We start from the raw sequence: 25,009 nt of genomic DNA, 5'->3' as shown, positions 1-25,009 counted from the left end.
CGAATGGGCTTGATCCAATCAGAATATTCTGAATGGGGTGTGTGCATGAAGCATTTTCATTCCGAAAACATTTTGTTTGCACAAACATGTTCATTTATCAAAACTGATCTCTTCATGTACAAAGACGTCAAACAATAGCACATTGGTTAGCACGTGTTTTTTTTTTTTATTATAAAATCATTTTTCCGGTATTTCACCCGCCCCTATTTTTATGTATAATTAATGTTCATTAGCAAGATCAATGATTACCATTACAAACAGTACTGAACTTGGCATAAGGTGTCACACTAGCAAGAAAACATTCATCTTACCAAGGGAGTCCGTCTAATACTACTGAGGTAGGAGAGGAAGCCTTTGGTATGGTAGATTGTTGGACAGAGAACAGGGTCTGGTTTACACCACTGACGATTCAAGTCATCTCTGTTCAGGTCACAGCGATTCCTGTGGCGAAACAAAATTTGTGAATGAAGGGTAATTGAATTTTTGGTCCTCTGACTGATTGATGCTGGTGTCTGCCATGTTGAGGATTTTTTTTTTAAAGGCCATTTGAATCCGAGGTGAGTTTATATTCTTGTACAAGAAAATTGATCTCCAAGAACAGAATATTCTTTGATGGTACGTCATCATGGGTGAATGTGAGTTTTTTCTGTGTGTGTGGTTGTAAAACAATGAGGTAATATTTGTATTGATCTTGAAATAGTAATACAATAGATTACTATTTACAGTGATCCCTTGCCTCTTCACGCTTTTTTGATGGTACGTCATCATGAGTGAATGTGAGAGCTTTTTCTGTGTGTGTGTGTGTGTGTGTGTGGGGGGGGGGGGGGTTGTAAAACAATAAGCAGTCAAATCATGAGATTTCTCTCTACTCACATTCCATTAATCACTCCATCTGGGTTTAGCATGGGGATGATCTTGAAGACAAATGTCTCTCTCAATGCCTGGGCTATTGGATCATGACTGCATAGAAACTCTAGGGTGCCTTTCATTACCCAGCTGGCATTAGATTCACCGGGATGGACACGACTTGACAGCACAATGCAGGGGCGGTCACCTAAAGAGAGACATTGACAGTGTGTGGATTTTTTTTTCATTTACTGTACAAAATATTTTACAGTACTGTATTTTTCGGACTAAAAGTCGCTCCGGAATATAGGTCGCATTAACCATAAAATGCAGAATAACGTGAAAAAAAACATATACAAGTCGCTCCAGGGTATAAGTCGCATTTTGGGGGAAATGTATTCGACAAAATCCAACACCAAGAACAGACATGAACGAGCAACAACAGGTTAAACGATAGGTATGCTAACGTGACATAAACACAAACAAAGAGCTGAGAACGGGCCTAACGTAACATTCAGAGTTATTCAAATAACTATTACATAAATAACACGTTTATAAAACTATCTGTGTCACTCCAATTCATTAAATCCATCGATTGTCCTTTATGTCAACAATAGGTGTGCACCGCTGACGGCGCTTGCACTTCAAAATTTCCCACAGGCCCATATAACGATATATATAAATTATATATCAAATAACTATTATATAATAATATCAAACCATCTGTGTCACTCCAATTTATTAAATCCATCGATCAAATTTCTCGTCCTTTGTCAACAACGCCGCCCGTGCGCCCTGACGTCAGCCTCGTCGTTATTCCACAGATCTAGTATATAACTATATTGTAGCGTTAAAGTACAAGGAAAGATGTGGGTTTGGTAAACGGCTCTTTATTTAACAAAACAAGAATTCAACGAGCCAACAACTACTGAACTGTAACGATAAAAACATATACCAGCTCAGTGGCCTAGTAGTAGATTGTCCGCCCTGAGACTGGAAGGTTGTGGGTTCAAACCCCGGCCGGGTCATACCAAAGACTATAAAAATGGGACCCATTGCCTCCCTGCTTGGCACTCAGCATTAAGGGTTGGAATTGGGGGGTTAGATCACCAAATGATTCCCGAGCGCGGCACCGCTGCTGCTCACTGCTCCCCTCTCCCCCAGGGGATGGATCAAAATCACATGGGGATGGGTTAAATGCAGAGGACAAATTTCACCACACCCAGATGTGTGTGTGACGATGATCATTGGGACTTTACAAGTTGCTACACGAAATAAAATATATCAAATAACTATAACATAAATAGTTCACCGTCACACGGCCCCAAGCACCGGCGTTGACTTCCAGGCGTGTGGCGGCATGGACTTCCATCCCCGGAGGTGGCACTTCCAGCCACGGAGGTGGAAGTGAGCTCCATAGAATAAGACCGGGCGTGCGTAAAAGCCATGTCCGAGCCCCATCCAACGTCCCCGGACTGCCACCCGGCCGAGCGCCAGCCCACGACTTCCATCCACGGAGGTGAAAGAGAGCTCCGTAGAGTAGGACCGGGCGTGCGTAAAAGCCATGTCCGAGCCCCATCCACCGTCCCTGGACAGCCACCCGGCCGAGCGCCGGCCCCCGACTTCAATCCACGGAGGTGAAAGAAAGCTCCGTGGAGTAGGACTGGGCGTGCGTAAAAGCCATAATAGTTTTTAAACCTTCTGTGTCACTCCAAATCATTAAATCCTTCAAACTCTTCGTCCTCCGTGTCACTTACAAACAAAGCCGCTAATGATGCCGGTAGTACGTGGGGCCCTTCGTCACCCCGTGATCAATCTTTGTCCTTTATGTAAACAACTGCCGCGCCGCGCCACTGACGTCACTTGAAATTCAAATTACAGTAATCCCTTGCTACATCGTGGTTCGTTTATCGCAGTTTAACTTTTTTTTCTTTTTTGAATTTTGAAAATTTGTGAAAAAATTCACATATAAGTCACTCCTCAGTATAAGTTGCCCCCCCCACCCAAACTCTGAAAAAAAACTGCGACTTATAGTCCGAAAATTACGGTACATTGGTACCCAATGTTTTTTGCTCACTAGTTAGCGTTCCATTACAACTTTACTTGTGTGTGTGTGTGTGTGTGTGTGTGTGTGTGTGTGCGTGCGTGCGTGCGTGCGTGCGTGCGTGCGTGCGTGCGTGCGTGTGTGTGTGTGTGTGTGTGTGTGTGTGTGTGTGTGTGTGTGTGTGTGTGTGTGTGTGTGTGTGTTTGAGAAGTTTGTGGCTCATTTTTGTTATTGTAAATCACTGCCGTCTCCCCTGTTTTGGGAGTACATTTTCTGTTTTGTTTGTGACCACTGTCACATGATGCTTGTTTTCTCATCCTAGGGAAGAGGCCAACTCAAGTCTGACAGATGATGAACAGAAAAATAAAAATGAGGGAAATGGAAAATGTTATAATTCTCCTATGACATATTTAATTGACATACATGGTCATGACATCCCCTACCATGAACCCAGTATGTATCGTGCTGCAGCCCTGAAAACAAAATCTGTCCCAGGATTCAGCACGCTTGCTTTTCCTGATTTTTGGGGTCACGTCCCACCACCTGGAAATGAACCCATGGCTCCACGCAAGCCCAACATCCAGAGGTACCCTGACGCACAATATGAAGAAGGAAGTTGTAGTGTTTCATTCAGAATATTTGTTGCAGTCAGTGTTTGAGATTTCCTTGTTTGTGAGAAGTCTTTGAACACACCTCTAGTCTACCAACCAACATGTTCGAGTACAACGGAGGCCAATCCAGAGGCACTTTCCTAGATCCCCATGCGATGTGGAGACGTGTCAACCAAGATGGCTGATAGAGTCTTGCCCACTCTACCTTTTATGCAAGAACCACACGTGAGACAGTTTTTACACATTTTACGCTTGCAAGCGGAGAAAGCCATCAGCACCCTGTGTGGTACAGAGGTGCTTGAAAGCAGTCTGCCTTCTGCCTCTTGCAAGGGAATATTTATTGAGAGAAAACAGGGTGGGGGTGAGAGTGAACAGGTGTCGGTGGTCTCCTCTGCAAACTGGTTGATCAGTGCAGAGGGTCTTAGCTCTTTGTTTTACAAGGTTGTGGAAACAGATACTAGTGGAGCATTTTAGATAACTAACCAAGCAAGAATGTTTCCACATCATTTGAAAGGTTTCAACAACTGAATGTGGAAAGTTTCAATGAGTCAAGTAAAGGTGGAAGGTTTTAACAAAGTTAATGATTCTAGTCAACATTCCAACATAATCATACGATCAAAATAATTTGTCAACCCTAACAACGGCCCTACAACATCCAGAGCCTTTAGAAACCCTGGGCAGATATCATCCACCCCTTGCCACTGAGAAGCTTTTTAACCATCACTCTGACTTTAACTCCAGGAATAGGAGTGTCTACAAAATCCCCAGGTTCTGCTTCATCGATGGAAGGCATGTCAGTGGATTTTAGGACATCTCGAAGTATATTCCCCTCACCAATTCACATGCCAAATTGAGGTCAGCAGCACCCCATCTCCACCATACAGTGCAAACAGTGCACAGCTTCCCCCTCCAGAGACGTTGGATGGTGGACCAGAATTTCCATGGAGCCGCCCAGAAGTCATTTTCTACAGCCTCAGTGAACTCCTCCCACGCCCGAGTTTTTGCATCAGCAACAGCCGAAGCTGTGTTTCACTTGGCTATCCGGTACATGTCATCTGCCTCGAGAGTCCCACAGGGCAAAAAGGACCAATAGAACTCTTTCTTCAGCTTAACAACATCCCTTAGTGTCTGTGTCCACCACCGGGTTCGGGAAATGTTGGTGGAATTGAGGAGGTCGTCGAAGTATTCTCCCCACTGACTCACAACGTCCCGAGTTGAGGTAAGCAGCACACCGTCTCCATTGCACAAAGTGTTAATGGTGCACTGCTTCACCCTCCTGTGTCGTCGGATAGTGGACTAGAATTTCCTCATAGCCGTTAGGAAATCATTCTCCATGACCTTGCCGAATTCCTCCCACGCCTGTGTCTTTGTCTCTGTCACGGCGAACGGCAGCTGACTGTGCGCGCGCACGCTACTCACTTGCGTCGAACGAGGCTATCAGGGCGTGTGCGCGCTACTCACCTGAATATAATCAAGGACACCAGAAGGAAAGAGCTAATGGGCAAAAACATCACCTCCAGCAGCACGGGAATACAGAGCAAATACAGAAAAGTACCAAAAAGAGAGAAAAGATCTGAACAGACAGCCAGTTTTTCACTGTCAAGTGTTTTACTTCTTCCCACACTTGAAGGGTTGTACCAAACTGAACTTGAGCTGGATTCCACTCAATAACCAGACTGTTGTTCCATTGCTTCCATTTATTTCCTTCACCTGTGATTTTCTTCCAACTTGTCAATCATTTGTTGTAAGGGTGGTCTAACTTGCAGCTAACTTGCAAACTGTTAAGTACAACTGAGACCATCCTTACAACAAATGATTGACAAGTTGGAAGAAAATCACGGGTGAAAAAAATAAATGGAAACAATGGAACAACAGTCTGGTTATTGAGTGGAATCCAGTTCAAGTTCAGTTTGGTACAACCCTTCAAGTGTGGGAAGAAGTAATACACTTGAAAGTCTCAGCAACCGCCGAAGCTGCAATTTGCTTGGCCATCCGGTATCTGCCGGTTGCCTCCGGAGTCCCGCAGGCCAAAACGGCCCGATAAGATTCCTTCATCTGTTCTGCCAGAGGTGGAAGTATTTCTGACAGGGGATTCTGCCAGTCCTTTCCAGCAAACCCTCACAATACGTTAGAGTCTGCCAGGTTGGACATGCATCTTCCCCCACCATCTGAGCCAACACACCGCAAGGTGTCAGCTGTAGCCCTCTCTTTATGCGAGTTGCAAAACATGCGGCCAAAAATCTGATGAGATGAGATGTCTCCAAAATCGATTATCGAACTGCGGCCTAAGGTGTCCTGGTGCCAAATGCACATATGGACACACTTATGCTTGAACATGGTGTTATGGACAATCCATGTCGAGCACAGAAGTCCACTCAGGTTCAGATCCGGGGGGTGGGGGGTGATGTTTCTCCCAAACACGCCCTTCCAGGTTTCACTTTCCTTGCCCACGTGAACATTGAAGTCGCCCAGCAGAACGAGGTAGTCCCCAGAAGGAGCATTCTCCAGCACTCCTTCCAAGGACTCCAAAAAGGGTGTCTAATCTTAACAGTTGTTTGGTGCACAAACAACAAACAGACAACCCTCTCCCACCCCACCGCCCCCCCCCCCCCCCCCCCCCACACACACACACACACGCTCAAAGGCGGAGGGAAGATAACCTCTAGTACACTGGGGTGAACCCAAGTATGCCCACGCGTACTCTACGTCTTTCACCGTGGGCAACGAACTGAACTGTTGTTTGGTGTACAGGCACAAAAAACAGTTATGACCCATCCATGTACCGAAAGCAGAAGGAGGCAACCCTCTAGGAACCCCAATGTACAGGCGCTAAGAAGTATAGACAACATGAACGGTCTTCAAATTCCATTACTGACAGACAAGCCGGTGAAAAGCTTGGGCAAGATCTTCGATGCTTCCCTGAGGGAAACAGCAGCGATCCAAGCTATGCACTCAGAGCACAGGTCAGGCCTCACAGGGAAGTTTAAAGCCCGGATATATCGGCACGGCATTTTGAAAAATCTTCATAGACTAATCTATCATAGTACAAATAACAGAAAAAGTGAAAACCAAACAGTAATAATAAAAACAACGACACCCACATTGTATTTAATAGGCACACTTGAGATTACTACTCACGCAGCTGATGAATATCTGTATAGCTCTTGCTGGGATGACATGCAGTGATGGTGACAAATGGGCAAGCATTGCCAGCAAGAGTAGGACAAAGAACCTGTTCTCGGAAAAACACCTTACTGGGATCAACTGATCTATTCAGCAAACGCAGATGAGCCTGAGGAACATAATGCAAATGTGTAAGTTATTATATGAAATATTAATTATTGGTTATTTCTTACAAGCATTATACTCTATTATTGAAAATCATGTTTTATGGTTATTGGACAAACTTTGTGACATTGCTATGATTCTTATAATGAGCCCACAATATTACTTAAAAAAAAAAAAAAAAAAAGAGCAAAATGCAGCCCTGTGGATGAAGAAGTCAGTTTTCAATGAAAGGAAACCACCACAACTACAGAGCTGACATTTTGAAAGGAATATTAGGATAGACTATAACAGGGAAATTATATTTACTAACCCTTAGAGCAGAGTATGTATAAGGGTAATGGTAGGCCAGGTAACAGACATCCTCACTGTATTTGAAGGTGATGGTGAATGTTAGTGTATAAAATGTTGTTCTCAGTCGGCCACGAACGGGACAGAAGTGGTTTCTGTAGAATAAAATGAAAAAATATGAATGAGGCCATGTGCTGGAATGTGCCATTTTTATTTGCATGTTGCATTGCGACAAAAACCTTGAAATATTTCACATGGCAATTCATGCCTGCTGGGGTCTGGACTGACCCATCTGTTGACCCAATGTTAACTAGTTCTCAGTTTCTCAATGTTTATGCGTGTATAGAAATGCAATTAAAAGAATGGATAATGACTGGAAGTTTTACTGCATCTGGATCAATTGGCAACTACCTACTAATGAGAAGGTATAAAGAATGTTTTGAAGACTCTCGCTTGTATTTTTTCGTAGATGTTTTACATCTTCATTAATTTGAATCATCTAGGTGTGTTCCAACACATTGCAAATAATATTAGTATACAACACAACAAAACACAATAAGAACAATACAATACATGGAAAAGATGTATGAATATGAGTAGTCCAGTTTTACCTGAAATAGCAAATTTCTGTCCCAGACCTGCACCATTGGGGTTTGCCATTTAATGCATCCCGTACTGAGTAAAGCACTGGCTGCATTCCTGTAGTAAGCAAATGCACACAAATACTAATTCAGGAAAAGATTTGCGCCAAATGCAAGAGTAAATAGAGATTTAAGAACAAGCGTTTGGATTCTAAGTTCAAATTGTTCTAAATTTGACTTGAAATATTGTATGTTATGATAGAATCAACTTCTGAACTGGAAGACTTTTAGTTCACATACTATGGATGAGAAGGAAAACACATTTTTCCCCAGCCTTGCTACATTACTTCATTTATTACCCATCAAGATGGGAAGATCAGCTCCAGGCTTATGTAAGTAGGAAAACTGGAGCAATTTTGTATTTCCAAGAGTAAAAGGATAATAAGCTTCAGTCTGAGTAAGATTAACGCACCATGACTGATGTTAGGGTTTTCCAGGTTATCTTTATCGTAGGATTATGTTGGAATGTAACCTGTAATAATTACCCTCGCCTGTCCTGTCTTAACAAAAGTAGTAGAACAAAGTGCTAAGATCTTTTGAACTGATTGACTAGCTGCAGAGGAAGCAATCAAAGTTGTTTTGTTCACACAACATCGTGAAGGACCCCCTGCTGTGCTTTGATCAGCCAGGGGCTTCGGCCATTTGTCTACTCTGACCCCCACTCTCTGTTTCTCTCAATAAAAATGCTCCTGCAAGAGGCCTGAGTCAGACTTCATTCGATCATCGCTGTTCAGACAGCGACGAATGGACTCTCCACCTGCAGGTGCTTAAGAGGACTTACTTGTCTCCTGTTTGGTTCTTGCAAAATAAGTTGGAGTGTGCACAACTCTAACAACTGAAATCAATGTCTGCACTCAGTGAGATGCCTTTTGTTCTGAAGCCAACTAGAGTGGATGAGGTGGAATTTATTAAAGGAGCTGTTTGGTATTTTAAGCTTTTCACAGTTACTTTGGCATGCATTTGGCACAATGGCAATCTAATATTTTTATTCATTAATCAATTTTTAATTAATTTTCACTACAACATAACGATAGTCAAACAGCGACATGCAATTGCGCTAAACAAGCAAATCCTCGTGGCGGAACCAGCAGAGCTCACTTTAATGCTGGAAAATTAATTCGTCACTTACAAGTGCAAGGCTGCAAAGCCAAAGCAGCAAACACTTATGGAGGTATTTCAAAGAAGAGAAAAGCTAATGCAAAATGACGAAAAACAACACAAAGGATTGTCCAATTAATTGATTTTAGATAATCTGTCCTAGAAAAGACTGGTGTTCCTCATCTAATAAACTTTTTGGACCCAAACTACAGTACGTTACAGAGACGACGCTACCAAAGCTTGGATGAAAAAAGTACCCAGGTTAGAAAAAGAGCCAAGATTAATTTGTTTGAGCTAAATGAAAAGTTTTTGGGTTTTTTTAGCAGCAATGTCCTCGGTGCAGTTTAGCAGATTCTTCTCACTGTTAGTGTTTGCGTCACAACAGTCCTCACCGTAGTTGAACTGGCTGTTGCTCTTCTCACAGTTGATGATATTGAAACGGTAGGGAACATCAGGCACCATGTTACTGACTTCAAAATAAAACCACTGAGTGTGCTGGGAACAGTTGGCATCTGCATTCAATATTAAGTCATATTCGTATCTACAGAGAAAAAGCGTTCAAATAACAGATGCATCAGCAACAAAACCATAAATGTTTTTATATTTTCAATAATTATGTTAATTAGAAAAATGAGAAACGATACGCACACAACCCAATCCAGACGGCACATCTTTTTTAAGTCTGTATGTGATGTTTTTTGACAAAGCTATGTGGCACTAGTCTAAACATGGTTGGTATTCTGATCAGTATTGCATTTATGGAATATAACCCAAGGAGCAAAATCCACTCGTTTTCATCCATCTTGGGCAGTGGCCATTTGTCCACTTGCTGTTGACTGAAAATGATATAGTAGTTCGGGGCTCTTAAGTGCTACAAAAATAAAGATTCAGCCCATCCAGAACATGCTTCTACATGATGTATTAAACATGGATGAATAAATACAGCATCCATCCATTTTCAACACCGTTTATCCTATGAAGGGTCGTGTGGGGTGCTGGAGCCTGTCTCAGCTGACATCGGGAAAAGGCAAACTACACTCTGAACTGGTCGCCAATTAGTCGTAGGGAATCATGGAGAATAAACAATTTTTTTTAAAAAATGCTCTATTTCAAAATGTAAGTGTTGCCAGACTGAGATGAGACAACATGGAAAATCCAATTTTCTTGCTTTTAAATACATTTTATCGTGCACTTGGAGTCTCCAGGATTGTAGACAATTTTAATCTAATCCCTCCAGGTGCTGAAGAGATACTTTTTTAATCTGTTTGGGGGATATTTTTTACTCCGTTCAATTTTATCCATTTTCTATTACATGTTTTTATCTATTATGTCACAGTCTTTGGGGCAGCACTACCACACAAGGTAATGGATGTGGCCAAACGGTTTAGCAAATCCGCCATCTTTATGTCATGTGCCTGCATCACCTGCAAACCAGCCGGCCACTCTCACAGTGTTCACAGACACGCCCATGCAATCTAGGAATCACCCGCATCTGTCTCTGCTCGTTAGTAGACTCTATTTACACCCCAATAATTCATCATTGTCAGTCTGTCTGTGATGCCTGTCATAAGCGCACTGCATTTCTGCCATCTAACTCGTGTTGCCAACTCTGTCCGTGTACTAACCCGTTCAGCCGTGCTCGCCGCCTGCCCTGAACATTCACCCGTTTTTTGACCACGCTCTACTTGTCGCTTTCCCTGACAATCTGCCTGCCCAAGACCCCGATTACGCACTACTCCCTGTGGCGCTGCGTGCTCGCTCTGTTGCTTGTCTCACCAGGTTGGTTCCTGCCATCTGCCCATCAGTCACTTGGTGGATGGTGACCAGTTGCGGTGCTGCCGCTTCTGCCTGTCAGCCACGAGCCAGCCACTCCACCACCCCAGTCAAGCCAGAACTTCAGCTCTCCACTTCCTCTTTCCCTCCATTCAATAAAGTCCCGCGAACGAACGTACGCCAGGAGAATGGAAGGCACGGCTGGGCGAGCTGCCGCTTCTGCCTGTCAGCCACGAGCCAGCCACTCCACCACCCCAGTCAAGCCAGAACTTCAGCTCTCCACTTCCTCTTTCCCTCCATTCAATAAAGTCCACCTCGTGCCGTATTTGGTTGTACTGTCTTGTCCGTCACACTTTATTACTCTGAAAGGCTTTTGTAGTCCAAACTCAAGGATGCAAAGGGGGAATTGGAGAGATCAAAATGTTCCTTGCTTAGATGCATTAATCCAGGGGTCCCCCAACCACCGGTCCGCGGACCGGTCCGTGGGTCACTTGGTACCGGGCCGCCAAGCCGCACAGAACACGAGCACACAGCAGGCACGCACTGTCCGGTTCGTGGATCCTATCAGCCGAACGCAACCCATCTTGTCGTCCCGCGAACGAACGTACGCCAGGAGAATGGAAGGCACGGCTGGGCGGTGCTGCCGATTCTGCCTGTCAGCCACGAGCCAGCCACTCCACCACCCCAGTCAAGCCAGAACTTCAGCTCTCCACTTCCTCTTTCCCTCCATTCAATAAAGTCCACCTCGTGCCGTATTTGGTTGTACTGTCTTGTCCGTCACACTTTATTACTCTGAAAGGCTTTTGTAGTCCAAACTCAAGGATGCAAAGGGGAAATTGGAGAGATCAAAATGTTCCTTGCTTAGATGCATTAATCCAGGGGTCCCCTAACCACCGGTCCGCGGACCGGTCCGTGGGTCACTTAGTACCGGGCCGCCAAGCCGCACAGAAAAAGAAATATATTTTTATCGACAATCAATTCAGGTCAAGATGCTCGTCCCGGTCATGTGACGTTTCCCCAGTCGACCCCACAAAGCTAGCAAAAATGAGTAAGAATTTATTTTGAAAAATATAAAAAAAATAGGCAACTCTCTCTCATTTACATCCGTCGGTTCAGGTCAAGACGCGTGTCTCGATCACGTGACATGTCACCTCAGCACATACAAGTAAACAACACAGGAAAAATAAAACAAGAAGATGAACAATAAGAGTGATAGCACGCTAGCCGCTCTCGATGCACAGCAGAGTCAGAAAAGATGACAGTCAACCAGGCCACTGTGAACACGAGCACACAGCAGGCACGCACTGTCCGGTTCGTGGATCCTATCAGCCGAACGCAACCCATCTTGTCGTCCCGTGAACGAACGTACGCCAGGAGAATGGAAGGCACGGCTGGGCGAGCTGGGTTGGCCGCAAGCCTGGCCCGACGTCGCCGCGCTGGCCCCTCTTCCGCTGCCTCGCAGACCCGCTGCCGACGCATCCCAACAATGCTCCAGGACGGAGCAGTCCGAGCTCACGACGCAGTCCAACCGGGGGAGGAAGAGCAGGCCAGTCCGGCGTCGCTCCATGACGAAGCAGTCCGAGCGCCCTTAATCTCTCCGCACCAAAGTCCAGAACGCCATAAAACCCACTTCCGCCGATGTTGAGCAGAACATGCCCGCCGCACTAGTACGAGCAAGAAACAGATATGTTTGGAAAGCTTCTTCGGAAAGGGAAAAAAACCCAATGAGTAGACGGAAGAAGAAGAGGCTACGACTTCTAAGAAAAACAACGCTGCATTTAAAAGAAAATTTCTGGAGTCCTACTTAAAATATGGATTTATCGCCACAGGTGACTCTGACGCGCCAAGCCCACTCTGCATAATATGTGGCGACAGGGTAGCTAACGAGGCAATGAAGCCTTCAAAACTGCTTCGGCACATGGGGACCAAGCATCCTGCATTAAAAGACAAACCTTAACCCAGGGGTCACCAACCTTTCTTAAACCGAGAGCTACTTCCTGGGTACTGGTTAAGGCAAAGGGCTACCAGTTTGACACACTGTCACGGTGGAGCATGGAGCAGGGTTTATTGAACAACGCAAACTAACAGACTCGGCAACTGACATGACTTAACAAAACCTAACAACGAGACTGACCAAAAAGACGTGAAACAAAAAGACAGGGTGACATTACCAACGACAGGAACCAAAAAGACATCATGACATGAACACACAACATAAATCCAACACCAAACAACCACAACCAATGATCCGACCGGGAGTGAGGGGCAGACAGGACTTATATACACGACAGGTAACGAGAGGCAGGTGGGAATAATCACACTGATCATGGGCACACAGGAGGGGAGGGGCGAGCACACAGACAGAAACCAAAACAGAGACATAGTGGAGCAGTTGGGGACGAGACGTGACACACACACTTCTGAAATAGCCAATTTGCTCAATTTGGCTTTCGCTATGTGTTATTATTGTCATTTTCCAATTCGCATGTAAGTGTGATTTTAACAAGAATAGCAAAAATACAGTCAAACCTTGGTTTTTGACCACAATCCGTTCCAGAAGGCGGTTCGAGAAGCAATTCGGTCGAATTCCGAATCTATTTTTCATATTACAAATAATCCATTTCAAGACAAAAAATTTTTTTAAGCATTTTTTCATTTGCGCGTATTTGTCCGATCGCACAACTGCAGCGCACCGCTGAACGTGCAACCGCAGCGCGTCGCATACCGCGCAACTGCACCGCGCTGGTCGCATTATTATGACAGAGCCGTCGCTGAAATTTTGAAAATATTTTTAAAGTCCTGATGTACTTTCCAAAATTTAAGTGGACTTAAGTGCCCAGGGAGCTTAATTTTGTCCGATCACGCAACTGTCACGTGCTGGTGGCACCTGCGACAGGACCACGCCCCCCTGTCAGTGGAATCGCCGTCACCTGCCACGGGTTCATGGAAAGCGCTATATCAGCGCCGCCAGCGCAGACCCGAGTGTTAGTCTGTCCCGTGATGCTTCGCTCATCTGTCCCTGAGAATCTGACTTACAATTCGAATCCACAGAACTGCTTGTCCACCCCAGCCAGATCGCCGCTCCAGCGCCAGCCACCCCAGCGCCAGCCACCCCCAACATCCCCTTCCACAATAAAGTCTTGGCTGTACTGTCCGATCCCTTACAGCAACTGCAGCGCACGGCCGAACGCGCAACAGTGTCGTGTCACCGACCACGCAACTGCACCGCGCTGGTCGCATTATTGTAACAGAGCGGTCGCTAAAATTTAGAAAATATTTTTAAAGTCCGGATGTACTTTCCAAAATTTAAGTGAAGCTCAGTGCGCAGGGAGCTCAATTTGGTCCGACCGCGCTACCGCAGCGCGCCGGGCGCTCACTGTCGCATTGCTTTAAGAGCGTCTTTGTGTTTTAGGATGTCTTTACTGCTCCCACTTGCTTTCTTTGGAGGTATGATTAGGGCAGTGACGTGCGGTGAGGGTTGGGGTTGGTGAGGCAAGTAACGAAAATACAATAACAACGGAGTCAGTCGGCATCCGGGCCGCGCGGTCGGGTTTTTTCGGGTCCTCCCGCCTCATCTCGCGAGGTTCGACCTCCAAATTTTGTTCGACAACCGAAACAAAAGAATTCTCGAATTTTTTGTTCCAATTCCAATTTGTTCGAGAACCGGGACGTTAGAAAACCGAGGTTTGACTGTAAAATAAATAGATGCAGCTCGCTGACAAATGCCGCTATTTGAGCTAATTTTAGAACAGTCCTGCGGGCGACTCATGCGGTCCTCACGGGCGACCTGGTGCCCGCGGGCACCGTGTTGGTGACCACTGCCTTAACCACTTCGGGTGTCATTGTCTCTGATTACGCCTAGATGGCACCGGGTCGTTTCTGAGAAACAAGCTCAGTGCTCCCACTAATTCAACTGAATGGTGAGTTTTAATTTTATGTTGCTTATACTTGTTTTTATGCCAGTCGTATCATTTTATTTCGTTGTATTTATATATATTTATTATAAATGTATTTTTTATTTATATAAATGTATTATTTATTTATATAAAGGCCGGTCGTAACCGGTCCGTGGCGCAAAAAAAAGGTGGGGGACCACTGCATTAATCCACACAACTCATTACGTCATCCCCCAGCATCAAAGAAGTGTTAAAGTTTTGAATTTAATTTTTCAGTTCTCACATCGGTATGTGGGCAAAATTCCTGCTTGTTCAGGGGCGAGTGTTTCAGAAATCTCCTGTCAGTATAGAGAAGGATTTGCCGAAAGACATTGTTTCATTGACGGTTCAGTTCCTTCAATCTATGGAAACGACGGACACCGTAAAGCGGCAACGTTGAGACGACACAAAAATAATAAGCTGTACTTCACTTTCATATTATTGCATCGCACTGGTTAGCACGTTCGCCTCACAGTTAGGAGGGTGCGGGTTCGATTCCACCTCTGGCCCTCCCTGTGTGGAGTTTGCATGTTCTCCCCATGTCCACGTAGGTTTTCTTCGGGCATTCCGGTTTGCTCCCACATCCCAAAAACATGCTTGGTAGGCTGATTGAGAACTCCAAATTGCCCCTGGGTTTGAGTGCGAGTGCGGATGGTTGTTCGTCTCTGTGTGCCCTGCCATTGGCTGGCAACCAGTTCAGGGTGTCCCCCGCTTGCCCGATGACGGCTGGGATAGGTTCCAGCACGCCCGCGACCCCCGTGGGAACAAAGCGGTACAGAAAATGGATGGATGGATTATTGCATGTCTATGATGTCCTTGTTTTCAGAGCATTAGCATCAGTCTTTCTGCTGATTTTAGTGCTATGAGCTCCATTGATTCTGATTCACTTGTCAATGTATTTTAGTACCGTAATTTTCTGACTATAAGTCGCGTTTTTTTTCATAGTTTGGGTGGGGGGGGGCGACTTATAATAAGGAGCAACTTATGTGTTTTTTTTTCCCAAAAATTTCCCCCCAAAAAAGTGAAACCGCGATAAACGAACCGCGATGTAGCAAAGGATTACTGTAATTTGAATTTCAAGTGACGTCAGCAGCGCGGCGCGGCGTGCGCGGCGGTTGTTTACAAAAAGGACAAAGATTGATCACGGGATGACGAAGATGACGAAGGGCCCGACGTACTACCGGCATCATTAGCGGCTTTGTTTCTAAGTGACACGGAGGATGAAGAATTTGAAGGATTTAAGGATTTGGAGTGACACAGAAGGTTTGAAAAACTATTATAGCTTCTATGCACGCCCGGTCCTATTCTATGGAGCTCTCTTTCACCTCAGTGGATGGAAGTCTGGGGCCGGCGATCGGCCGGGTGGCTGTCCAGGGACGGTGGATGGGGCTCGGTCATGGCTTTTACGCACGCCCGGTCCTATTCTATGGAGCTCTCTTTCACCTCCGTGGATGGAAGTCTGGGGCCGGCGCTCGGCCGGGTGGCTGTCCGGGGACGGTGGATAGTGCTCGGTCATGGCTTTTACGCACGCCCGGTTCTATTCTATGGAGCTCTCTTCCACTTCCGTGGCTGGAAGTCCACGCCGCCACACGCCTGGAAGTTTGTTTTGTCAAATAAAGAGCCATTTACCAAACCCACGTCCTTGAACTTTGTTAACGCTACCATATAGTTATATAGTAGATCTGTGGAATAACGACGAGGCTGACGTCAGGGCGCACGCGCGGCGTTGTTGACAAATGACGAGGAATTTGATCGATGGATTTAATGATTTAGAGTGCACAGATGGGTTGATAATACTATTGCTTATATAATAGTTATTTTATATCTAATTTATATATTGTTATATGGGCCTGTGGAATATTTTGAAGTGCAAGCGCCGTCAGCGGCGCGCACGCATTGTTGACAAAGGACGATTGATGGATTTAATGAATTGGAGTGACACAAATGGTTTTATTAACGTGTTATTTATGTAATAGTTTTTTTAATAACTCTGAATGTTACGTCAGGCCCGTTCTCAGCTCTTCGTTTGTGTTTATGTCACGTTAGCATACCTAACGTTTAGCCTGTTGTTGCTTGTTCATGTCTGGTCTTGGTGTTGGATTTTGTCGAATAAATTTGCCCCCCAAAATGCGACTTATACTCCCGAGCGACTTATATATGTTTTTTTTTTCACGTTATTGGGCATTTTATGGCTAATGCGACCTATATTCCGGAGCGACTTTGAGTCAGAAAATTACGGTAGTCGTATCAGATCAACTGCATCAAAGGTACTGTTTTATTCTTGGAGAACAATAATGTGTTAAATGCATTTGTTAGCCTCTCGCGAACGCTATGCTTGTTTACAATACATGTGCATTTATTCTGTTACGTGTTATGCATGGTTGGAGAGACAGTTGTTGCTGTTGACATCTTTTAATCAATCAAAAAGTGTGCGTTGCAAATAAACTATCTCTGCTAACAAACTACAAATATGTTTGACTGGAAAGGGGGGCGCACATCTTACAGCCTGGATGGAGCGGGGTGTGAAGTATCTCATTTGCATTTAAAAAGACACACCAAAACGTCTTGCTCTGAAGAGGGCCTGTGATGCAATAACGACAAATAATTCACACAAAAGCTTTGCTGTTCTACTTTATATAGGCGCTTAAAGTGTAAAAAGGAAATATTCATAAGCATGACATTTCTACTTTAAAGGAATTCGTCTGACTGTTGCAAAACCTTAACGTGTGTGCAGTATATTAAAAATAATACACCTATAATAACAATAATAATTCACCTAAACCTCGATAGAACGCTCTTCGATTCAAGGCGACTTTCTGGCTAACGCGGTTTGGTCGTGGACCCCAATTACTTTTCATTGTCATTTTCTTTTGAACTGTGAGCATTAACCTTAAAACATTTGGAAAACAACACGCAACTAATGTTGCCTAAAACGTTGGGATGTAGCTTTGGTTAAATGAAAAATATTTCAAATAAACTCAGAAAAAAATGTTGTTTAGTGGACACCACAATAGACTTTGAATTGATTTTGAAGTCGTACTTTAAATGAGTGATATAAAGACCCTACGAAGCTACATGACTAACGTGTAAACCTTAGCACTAGTGATTTAATTTCCGTGACTAATTTAAAGGCGATAAGAATAAGAAGTCGGAACAGCACTCCATTGTGCAACCACAGAGACTGCGATCGGTAAGGGCTGATAGATCTTTGCTTATGCTGTAATTTTCGAAACACTTGTATGCATGGCTCTAATTTTATTACACTTTCAAGACTTTAATAATAATGTGCTTTCGGAATTAATGAGATTCTAAAATTCTGGACCCCAAAGTCTGCCTAAAAGGTGTACTTTAAGGTTAACTTTCTTCATTTATCGACCAATTTCTTTCAATGCGCATTGCTACCTGACAATACAGAAAAATGCCAAAATGTTTCTGTATTTTTAACCTACCACTCATCTTCCAAATCAAAGACCACTTGGTTGATGATATCTTGTGTGGATAGTCTGATTAAATTGTAATGTAAATCATACTATTTGAGGATCTTTTCCCTTTTTTCTTTAGTTTTTGTAACCTTATTCCCATTACAAATGCATACTTACCTGCGAACGCGAATAGCTTTTCTCAGGTTGCCGCATTCAAAACTGGAAAAGAATCTCAAGGAGTCTGGCTTTGCAGGTGGAAACTGCAAACTAAAAGAAAATATAATTGATTTTTTTTTTTATTTAACTAATGATTTACCAACAAATGGATTGTTCTTTTAAAACTTGTCACTTGCTGCGTACAGTAAACAAATAAAGATGTCCGATGCAGAAAAATTACTAAATGTTTCTATATTTTTAACCTACCACTCATCTTCCAAATCAAAGACCACTTGGTTGATGATATCGGTATTCAAGAAACGTTGGATATCTTCAAGCACTTTCTGCCTGTGAAAACAAAAAATTAAAAGCCATGCAAATGAAATGAAGATTAAAAGAGCTGTATCATGTGCGCATCAGGGCTATTTTAAGCTTTCCACAGTTAATTACAGGATTGTTTGTTTATATATGCTATTACCTTTGGCACAATGGCAATCTAATTTCTAATGAAATATGAGTTATTTTGGAGGCTATTTTTCTAACCCGGGAGGAAGACACCTGGTTCACTAAAACCCTGCCTCCGTTGTACTCGAACATGTTGGTTGGTAGACTAGAGGTGTGTTCAAAGACTTCTCACAAACAAGGAAATCTCAACACTGACTGCAACAAATATTCTGAATGAAACATTACAACTTCCTTCTTCATATTGTGCGTCAGGGTACCTCTGGATGTTGGGCTTGCGTGGAGCCATGGGTTCATTTCCAGGTGGTGGGACGTGACCCCAAAAATCAGGAAAAGCAAGCGTGCTGAATCCTGGGACAGATTTTGTTTTCAGGGCTGCAGCACGATACATACTGGGTTCATGGTAGGGGATGTCATGACCATGTATGTCGATTAAATATGTCATAGGAGAATTATAACATTTTCCATTTCCCTCATTTTTATTTTTCTGTTCATCATCTGTCAGACTTGAGTTGGCCTCTTCCCTAGGATGAGAAAACAAGCATCATGTGACAGTGGTCACAAACAAAACAGAAAATGTACTCCCAAAACAGGGGAGACGGCAGTGATTTACAATAACAAAAATGAGCCACAAACTTCTCAAACACACACACACACACACACACACACACACACACACACACACACACACACACACACACACACACACACACACACACACACACACACGAACACGCACACACACACACACACACACACACACGCACGCACGCACACACACACACACACACACACACACACACACAAGTAAAGTTGTAATGGAACGCTAACTAGTGAGCAAAAAACATTGGGTACCAATGTACCGTAATTTTCGGACTATAAGTCGCAGTTTTTTTTCAGAGTTTGGGTGGGGGGGCAACTTATACTGAGGAGTGACTTATATGTGAATTTTTTCACAAATTTTCAAAATTCAAAAAAGAAAAAAAAAGTTAAACTGCGATAAACGAACCACGATGTAGCAAGGGATTACTGTAATTTGAATTTTAAGTGACGTCAGTGGCGCGGCGCGGCAGTTGTTTACATAAAGGACAAAGATTGAGCACGGGGTGACGAAGGGCCCCACGTACTACCGGCATCATTAGCGGCTTTGTTTGTAAGTGTCACGGAGGACGAAGAGTTTGAAGGATTTAATGATTTGGAGTGACACAGAAGGTTTAAAAACTATTATGGCTTTTACGCACGCCCAGTCCTACTCTACGGAGCTTTCTTTCACCTCCGTGGATTGAAGTCGGGGGCCGGCGCTCGGCCGGGTGGCTGTCCAGGGACGGTGGATGGGGCTCGGACATGGCTTTTACGCACGCCCGGTCCTACTCTACGGAGCTCTCTTTCACCTCCGTGGATGGAAGTCGTGGGCTGGCGCTCGGCCGGGTGGCAGTCCGGGGACGTTGGATGGGGCTCGGACATGGCTTTTACGCACGCCCGGTCCTATTCTATGGAGCTCTCTTCCACCTCTGTGGCTGGAAGTGCCACCTCCGCGGATGGAAGTCCACGCCGCCATACGCCTGGAAGTCAACGCCGGTGCTTGGGGCCGTGTGACGGTGAACTATTTATGTTATAGTTATTTGATATATTTTATTTCGTGTAGCAACTTGTATATGTTTTTATCGTTACAGTTCAGTAGTTGTTGGCTCGTTGAATTCTTGTTTTGTTAAATAAAGAACCGTTTACCAAACCCATATCTTTCCTTGTACTTTGTTAACGCTACAATATAGTTATATACTAGATCTGTGGAATAACGACGAGGCTGACGTCAGGGCGCACGCGCGGCGTTGTTGACAAAGGACGAGGAATTTGATCGATGGATTTAATGATTTGGACTGACACAGATGGTTTGATAATATTGTTGTTTATATGATAGTTATTTGATATATACTTTATATATCGTTATAAGGGTCTGTGGAATATTTAGAATATTTAGACGTCAGCGGCGCGGCGCATACGCGGCATCGTTTCCATAATGGACGATTGATGGATTTAATGAATCGAAGTGACGCAGATGGTTTTATGAACGTGTTATTTATGTAATAGTTATTTGAATAACTCTGAATGTTACGTCAGGCCCGTTCTCAGCTCTTCATTTGTGTTTATGTCACGTTAGCATACCTATCGTTTAGCCTGTTGTTGCTCGTTCATGTCTGTTCTTGGTGTTGGATTTTGTCGAATAAATTTCCCCCAAAATGCGACTTGTACTCCAGAGCAACTTTTATGTTTTTCTTTCACATTATTGTGCATTTTATGGCTAATGCGACCTATATTCCGGAGCGACTTTTGGTCCGAAAATTACGGTAAGTCCTTAAAAAAGTCTGATTATATTTTTTTAGGAAATGAGGATGAGTGACTGACTGTCCATACTGTAGTTTATGTACCATGCATTTAATGTTTGGGATGGTAATTACTCAGAACCCACAAAGAACAAATACTAATGACTTACAGCTTACCTTGTCTCTCCAGTCTTGGTTCCACCAGATCTGGTGTTAATACCAGTATGACTGTAGAAATCTTTGACCTTTAACGGGCAAGGAGCTACATATTGGACAGACAAAATGTGGATGGTCATTTTAGGAACATGCTAATGTAAATAACACTTGGTAATTAAATAAGAAAATGACCCAAAAAACAATACAAACACAACAAAGGACTTCATCAGGGGGAAATAGTGGAAGGTATAGACTGGCCAAGTCATTCACCAGACCATACCCCAATAGAGTATATGCATTTCACCTCCTGAAAGGAGACCCTCAGAAAGAAACAAAAAGATAGAAAAAGAGGCTGCAGTAAAGGCCTGGGAAAGCATTTCAAATGAAGAACGCAACAGTCTCGTGAAGTCAAAGTGCCGTGGGCTTGATGCAGTCATTGCAAATAAGGATGATGCCACCAAATATTAAACATGATTCACTTTAAGTTAATTTGATAATATGTATCTGTTCCAATATTTTGCTCATTTGAAAAGTGGGCGGCTTCAGATATATGGTGCACCATTCTAAGTTTTACACATCATATTGTAAATAATATAAAATAAAAGTTGGAATTTTTGTCTTATTCATTTTGTCTTACAACTTTTCCAATACCTTTGAGACTAAAGGGGACTAAAACTGAGATCCATGGTTTGAAACTCAGCGCTCCATTGATAAACACACACGCACGCGCACGCACGCACGCACGCGCGCGCACACACACACACACACACACACACACACACACACACACACTTATGCACACGCACACGCACACACGCACACACACGCACACACACACACACACACACACACACACACACACACACATGGCTCGGTGACGCACTGGTTAGCATGTCCGCCTCAAAGTTAGAAGGGTGTGTTCTTCCTGTGCCCGCGTGGGTTTTCTCTGGGCACGGGAAGAACATGCAAGAGCTACTTGTAAACAATAGCCACACTTGTCTTTCATTCTTATTGATACTCTTCCTTTTTCCTGTAACTTTGGCTCTTTTACCATGGATAAGTACATTTTGTGTTTAAATAGCGTTATTTCATCATGTTTAATTCAATTCAAGCTTGTTTTGTTTGTCTTTTAAATCTCTGACTCATATCAAGCTATGTAGTCAGCTCAAATGGGAAGTCTGTACATCGTAGATTTGTTATATGTTTTTATGAATAGAATTTAAAAAAGTAAACAGAACTGATTTATTTTGAAGTATAACGGATTTTCTGGCTGGCTTTTTTTCTTCAGCTTCGTGAGAAAATGCATGCTGCATCTGGAAAAAAATAGAAACCTTAGGGAGACCTTACGAAGCACCGCATACGGTCCACATACGGATACACATTGCACTGTAGCTACTGTGAATTGTTACCACTGCTTTTTTCCCTTGCAGTGTTTGTAAGGAGGCCACGATGCATCCGCAATGCATGTGTTCTGCAGGCAGCATGAAATTTGGTGTAATTCTGTAGCTATCTCAAATTTTTGGGGGGGTTGTATTGTATGTGTGCCATAACGGTAACAACAGCCTAACCTGATTTGGTTTGATCTGATGTGCCTTTTTCTGTCTGGGACAGAAACTCAGGAGTTTTTTTTTCCGGCCTGGAGGAGTCAAAAGGTAAACGATTGCAATGCCCAGTTTCGTCATCAGATGAAGATGATGATGAACTCTCTTGTGAATTCAAATCCAGCTGCTCCTGTATGACACAGATGTTTGCTGTTTAGTGCTATCTGTTATATGAATAAAAACAAACTTTTTTGGTTGCAATTCCTGAACTTTTTCCAAAATAGTCCATCCATCCATTTTGTATTCCACTTGTCCCCATGGGGGTCGCGGGCGTGCTGGAGCCTATCCCAGCAGTCATCGGGCAGTAGGCGGGGGACACCCTAAATCAGTTGCCCTCCAATCGCAGTTCTCCCCGTGCCTGCGTGTTTTTTTTCGGGGCACTCCGGTTTCCTCCCATATCCCAAAAACATGCTTGGTAGGCCGATTGAGCACTCCAAATTGCCCCTATGTGTGAGTGCGGGTGCGGATGGTTGTTCATCTCTGTGTGCTCTGCAATTGGCTGGCAACCAGTTCAGGGTATCCCCCGCCTACTGCCCGATGACTGATGAGATAGGCTCCAGCACGCCCACGACCACCTGGGGACAAGCTGTATAGAAAATGGATGGATGTATATTAATGAATCAATGTTTCCAACATTATCATACAAAATATTGCAAATTTCATTCTAATGTTCTAATGTACATTATTATTACATTTTTTATCATGTCTACTACCAGTGTTTCCTCTAATTTGCATGCCTGAGCAAAACTGAACTGCTCTCACCCTCTCAGGAAACAGACGCTGGCGTTTTAAGCCCAGTTCAATCAACAAACAGGGCACCACACCATCGACTTTCCTTACAGTGTCAGTAGTACCACAGATGGTGCAAACTTTTTCTACTATAGTTTGAAGCATGCATTGACATATTCACTCACTGCTGACAAGACGCTGCAGGTAACAGGTGTTTTATTAAATGACAGGCATACTTGCCAACTTTGGGTTGTGAAAAATAGGGAGATTTCTTTTTCATCGGCGAGAAAAATTGGGAGATTTTTTTTTTATCGATGTATCGGCCCACGAGTTCTGTGGCCGCGCTGGCGTGGTGTTATTCGTCAACCGGTTTCTTGACTTAAATGATACATATTCTTGCCAACTTAAGGTTGTGAAAAATAGGTCTAATTTTTCATTGGGGTTTCGGCCACTACTACAACGGCCTGCAACCACCGTTCCGATGCCCAATATCAGTCTCTACAGTAACAGGCTGTAGAGAGATTCTTTTGAAAAAAAATCATATAGTTTGGACAGACCAAGCTAACATAAAAATTTAGTTTGGTATCAATTGTGGCATTTGACAGCAAATGCATTCTTCTGCTCAGAGAAAAAAGTGTCATCTTGCAGCATAATGTAACATAGCATCTGTCTGTGTAAACAAACATGAGACAAAACAACTGTTTGTCTCTGCTGATGTGCTGTTTGATTTTAACTAGTAATGTGTAGAAAACATTGGACAGCAGAATTTTTACATTAAACACGCACATCCATCCTCTGGTTCTTTTCTACATCCTATTGTTTGTTTTTAAATGTTCTTATTGCATGCCCTAATTGTTAAGTGTGCTTCAATACAGTCTCGTTTTGATTGCCATATTTTTTGGCACTCGCTAGCGGGGGGCTCCGCGATCCACCGCATTGCAATGGAGTTTTTAGAGTACTGTCGCTGATGTAGCCCAATATCAGCTGTTCGAGTGGAGCCCACCTGCTTGCGCCGCTGGACACATGAGCAGGAGAGGGGAGCCTTCGTGGCCAGCAGGACGCAGATGGAAACGCTTCGGGTGGCTGCGCAGCAAGGAGGAACCGTGTTGCATCATATTGCCCGCAATGTAAACTGTTTACTTAACTGTAAAATTGGGTGATTAGTGGGTGAAATGACAGATGGGGAGGCTGGTGGGAGACAGGGTTGAAAACCGGGAGTCTCTCGCCTAAATCGGGAAAGTATTATGAGAATGAGTGACCATTCATACGTCAAACGCTGTGTGGGATAGAAAAGTGACGAAAGCAATGCCGAAAACACGGTTAAAATAACATGACCGACTGACGATTACATTTTGGTTCGATTTGAAAAGATAATGGAATGACGATGGCGGGAGGGGGCCCAGAGGCCGCTGACAAATGATGGACCAGCAAAATTGAGTACATTGCTATATATTATATACACCAATTCGCAGATGCCTTAGTCTTAAAGAAGTACCAGGAAGTCATGTGAGAGTTCTGGACAGAGACGGCTGTATTGCAGCAAAAGCTCTTTGGGTCTGTCTGTGGCAGGACGAAGACAAAGTGTGTTCAAATCAGTCTCCAAGTCGTTATCCTGCGAAAAGAAACACTCTTTATCTA

At 43.8% G+C, this 25,009-nt stretch overlaps 1 protein-coding gene across 15 annotated transcripts in view; it reads right to left on the bottom strand.

Annotated features, from left to right (window-relative positions):
- LOC125970552 (cytosolic carboxypeptidase 4) overlaps positions 1 to 25,009 on the bottom strand; it is a 104,922-nt gene that overhangs the window by 9,105 nt on the left and 70,808 nt on the right. For 14 of the 15 annotated variants that reach the window (XM_049722938.1, XM_049722942.1, XM_049722939.2 and 11 more), the window contains 12 exons: positions 24,867 to 24,983; positions 22,610 to 22,772; positions 21,063 to 21,147; positions 18,825 to 19,088; positions 18,370 to 18,450; positions 18,124 to 18,213; positions 9,209 to 9,357; positions 7,689 to 7,776; positions 7,100 to 7,232; positions 6,640 to 6,793; positions 874 to 1,054; positions 312 to 441 (listed from right to left, as the gene is read on the bottom strand). In XM_049722938.1, coding sequence (XP_049578895.1) covers positions 312 to 441; positions 874 to 1,054; positions 6,640 to 6,793; positions 7,100 to 7,232; positions 7,689 to 7,776; positions 9,209 to 9,357; positions 18,124 to 18,213; positions 18,370 to 18,450; positions 18,825 to 19,088; positions 21,063 to 21,147; positions 22,610 to 22,772; positions 24,867 to 24,983 — 1,635 coding nt within the window. The remainder of the gene's footprint in view (positions 1 to 311; positions 442 to 873; positions 1,055 to 6,639; positions 6,794 to 7,099; positions 7,233 to 7,688; positions 7,777 to 9,208; positions 9,358 to 18,123; positions 18,214 to 18,369; positions 18,451 to 18,824; positions 19,089 to 21,062; positions 21,148 to 22,609; positions 22,773 to 24,866; positions 24,984 to 25,009) is intronic. The other variant, XM_049722941.2, reaches the window with a different exon arrangement.

This window comes from Syngnathus scovelli, chromosome 6 (genome assembly GCF_024217435.2).
Source record: "Syngnathus scovelli strain Florida chromosome 6, RoL_Ssco_1.2, whole genome shotgun sequence".
Classification (NCBI taxonomy): domain Eukaryota; kingdom Metazoa; phylum Chordata; class Actinopteri; order Syngnathiformes; family Syngnathidae; genus Syngnathus; species Syngnathus scovelli.
The sequence above is the reverse complement of the archived record's forward strand: the minus strand, read 5'-3'. Positions and strand labels throughout refer to the sequence as shown.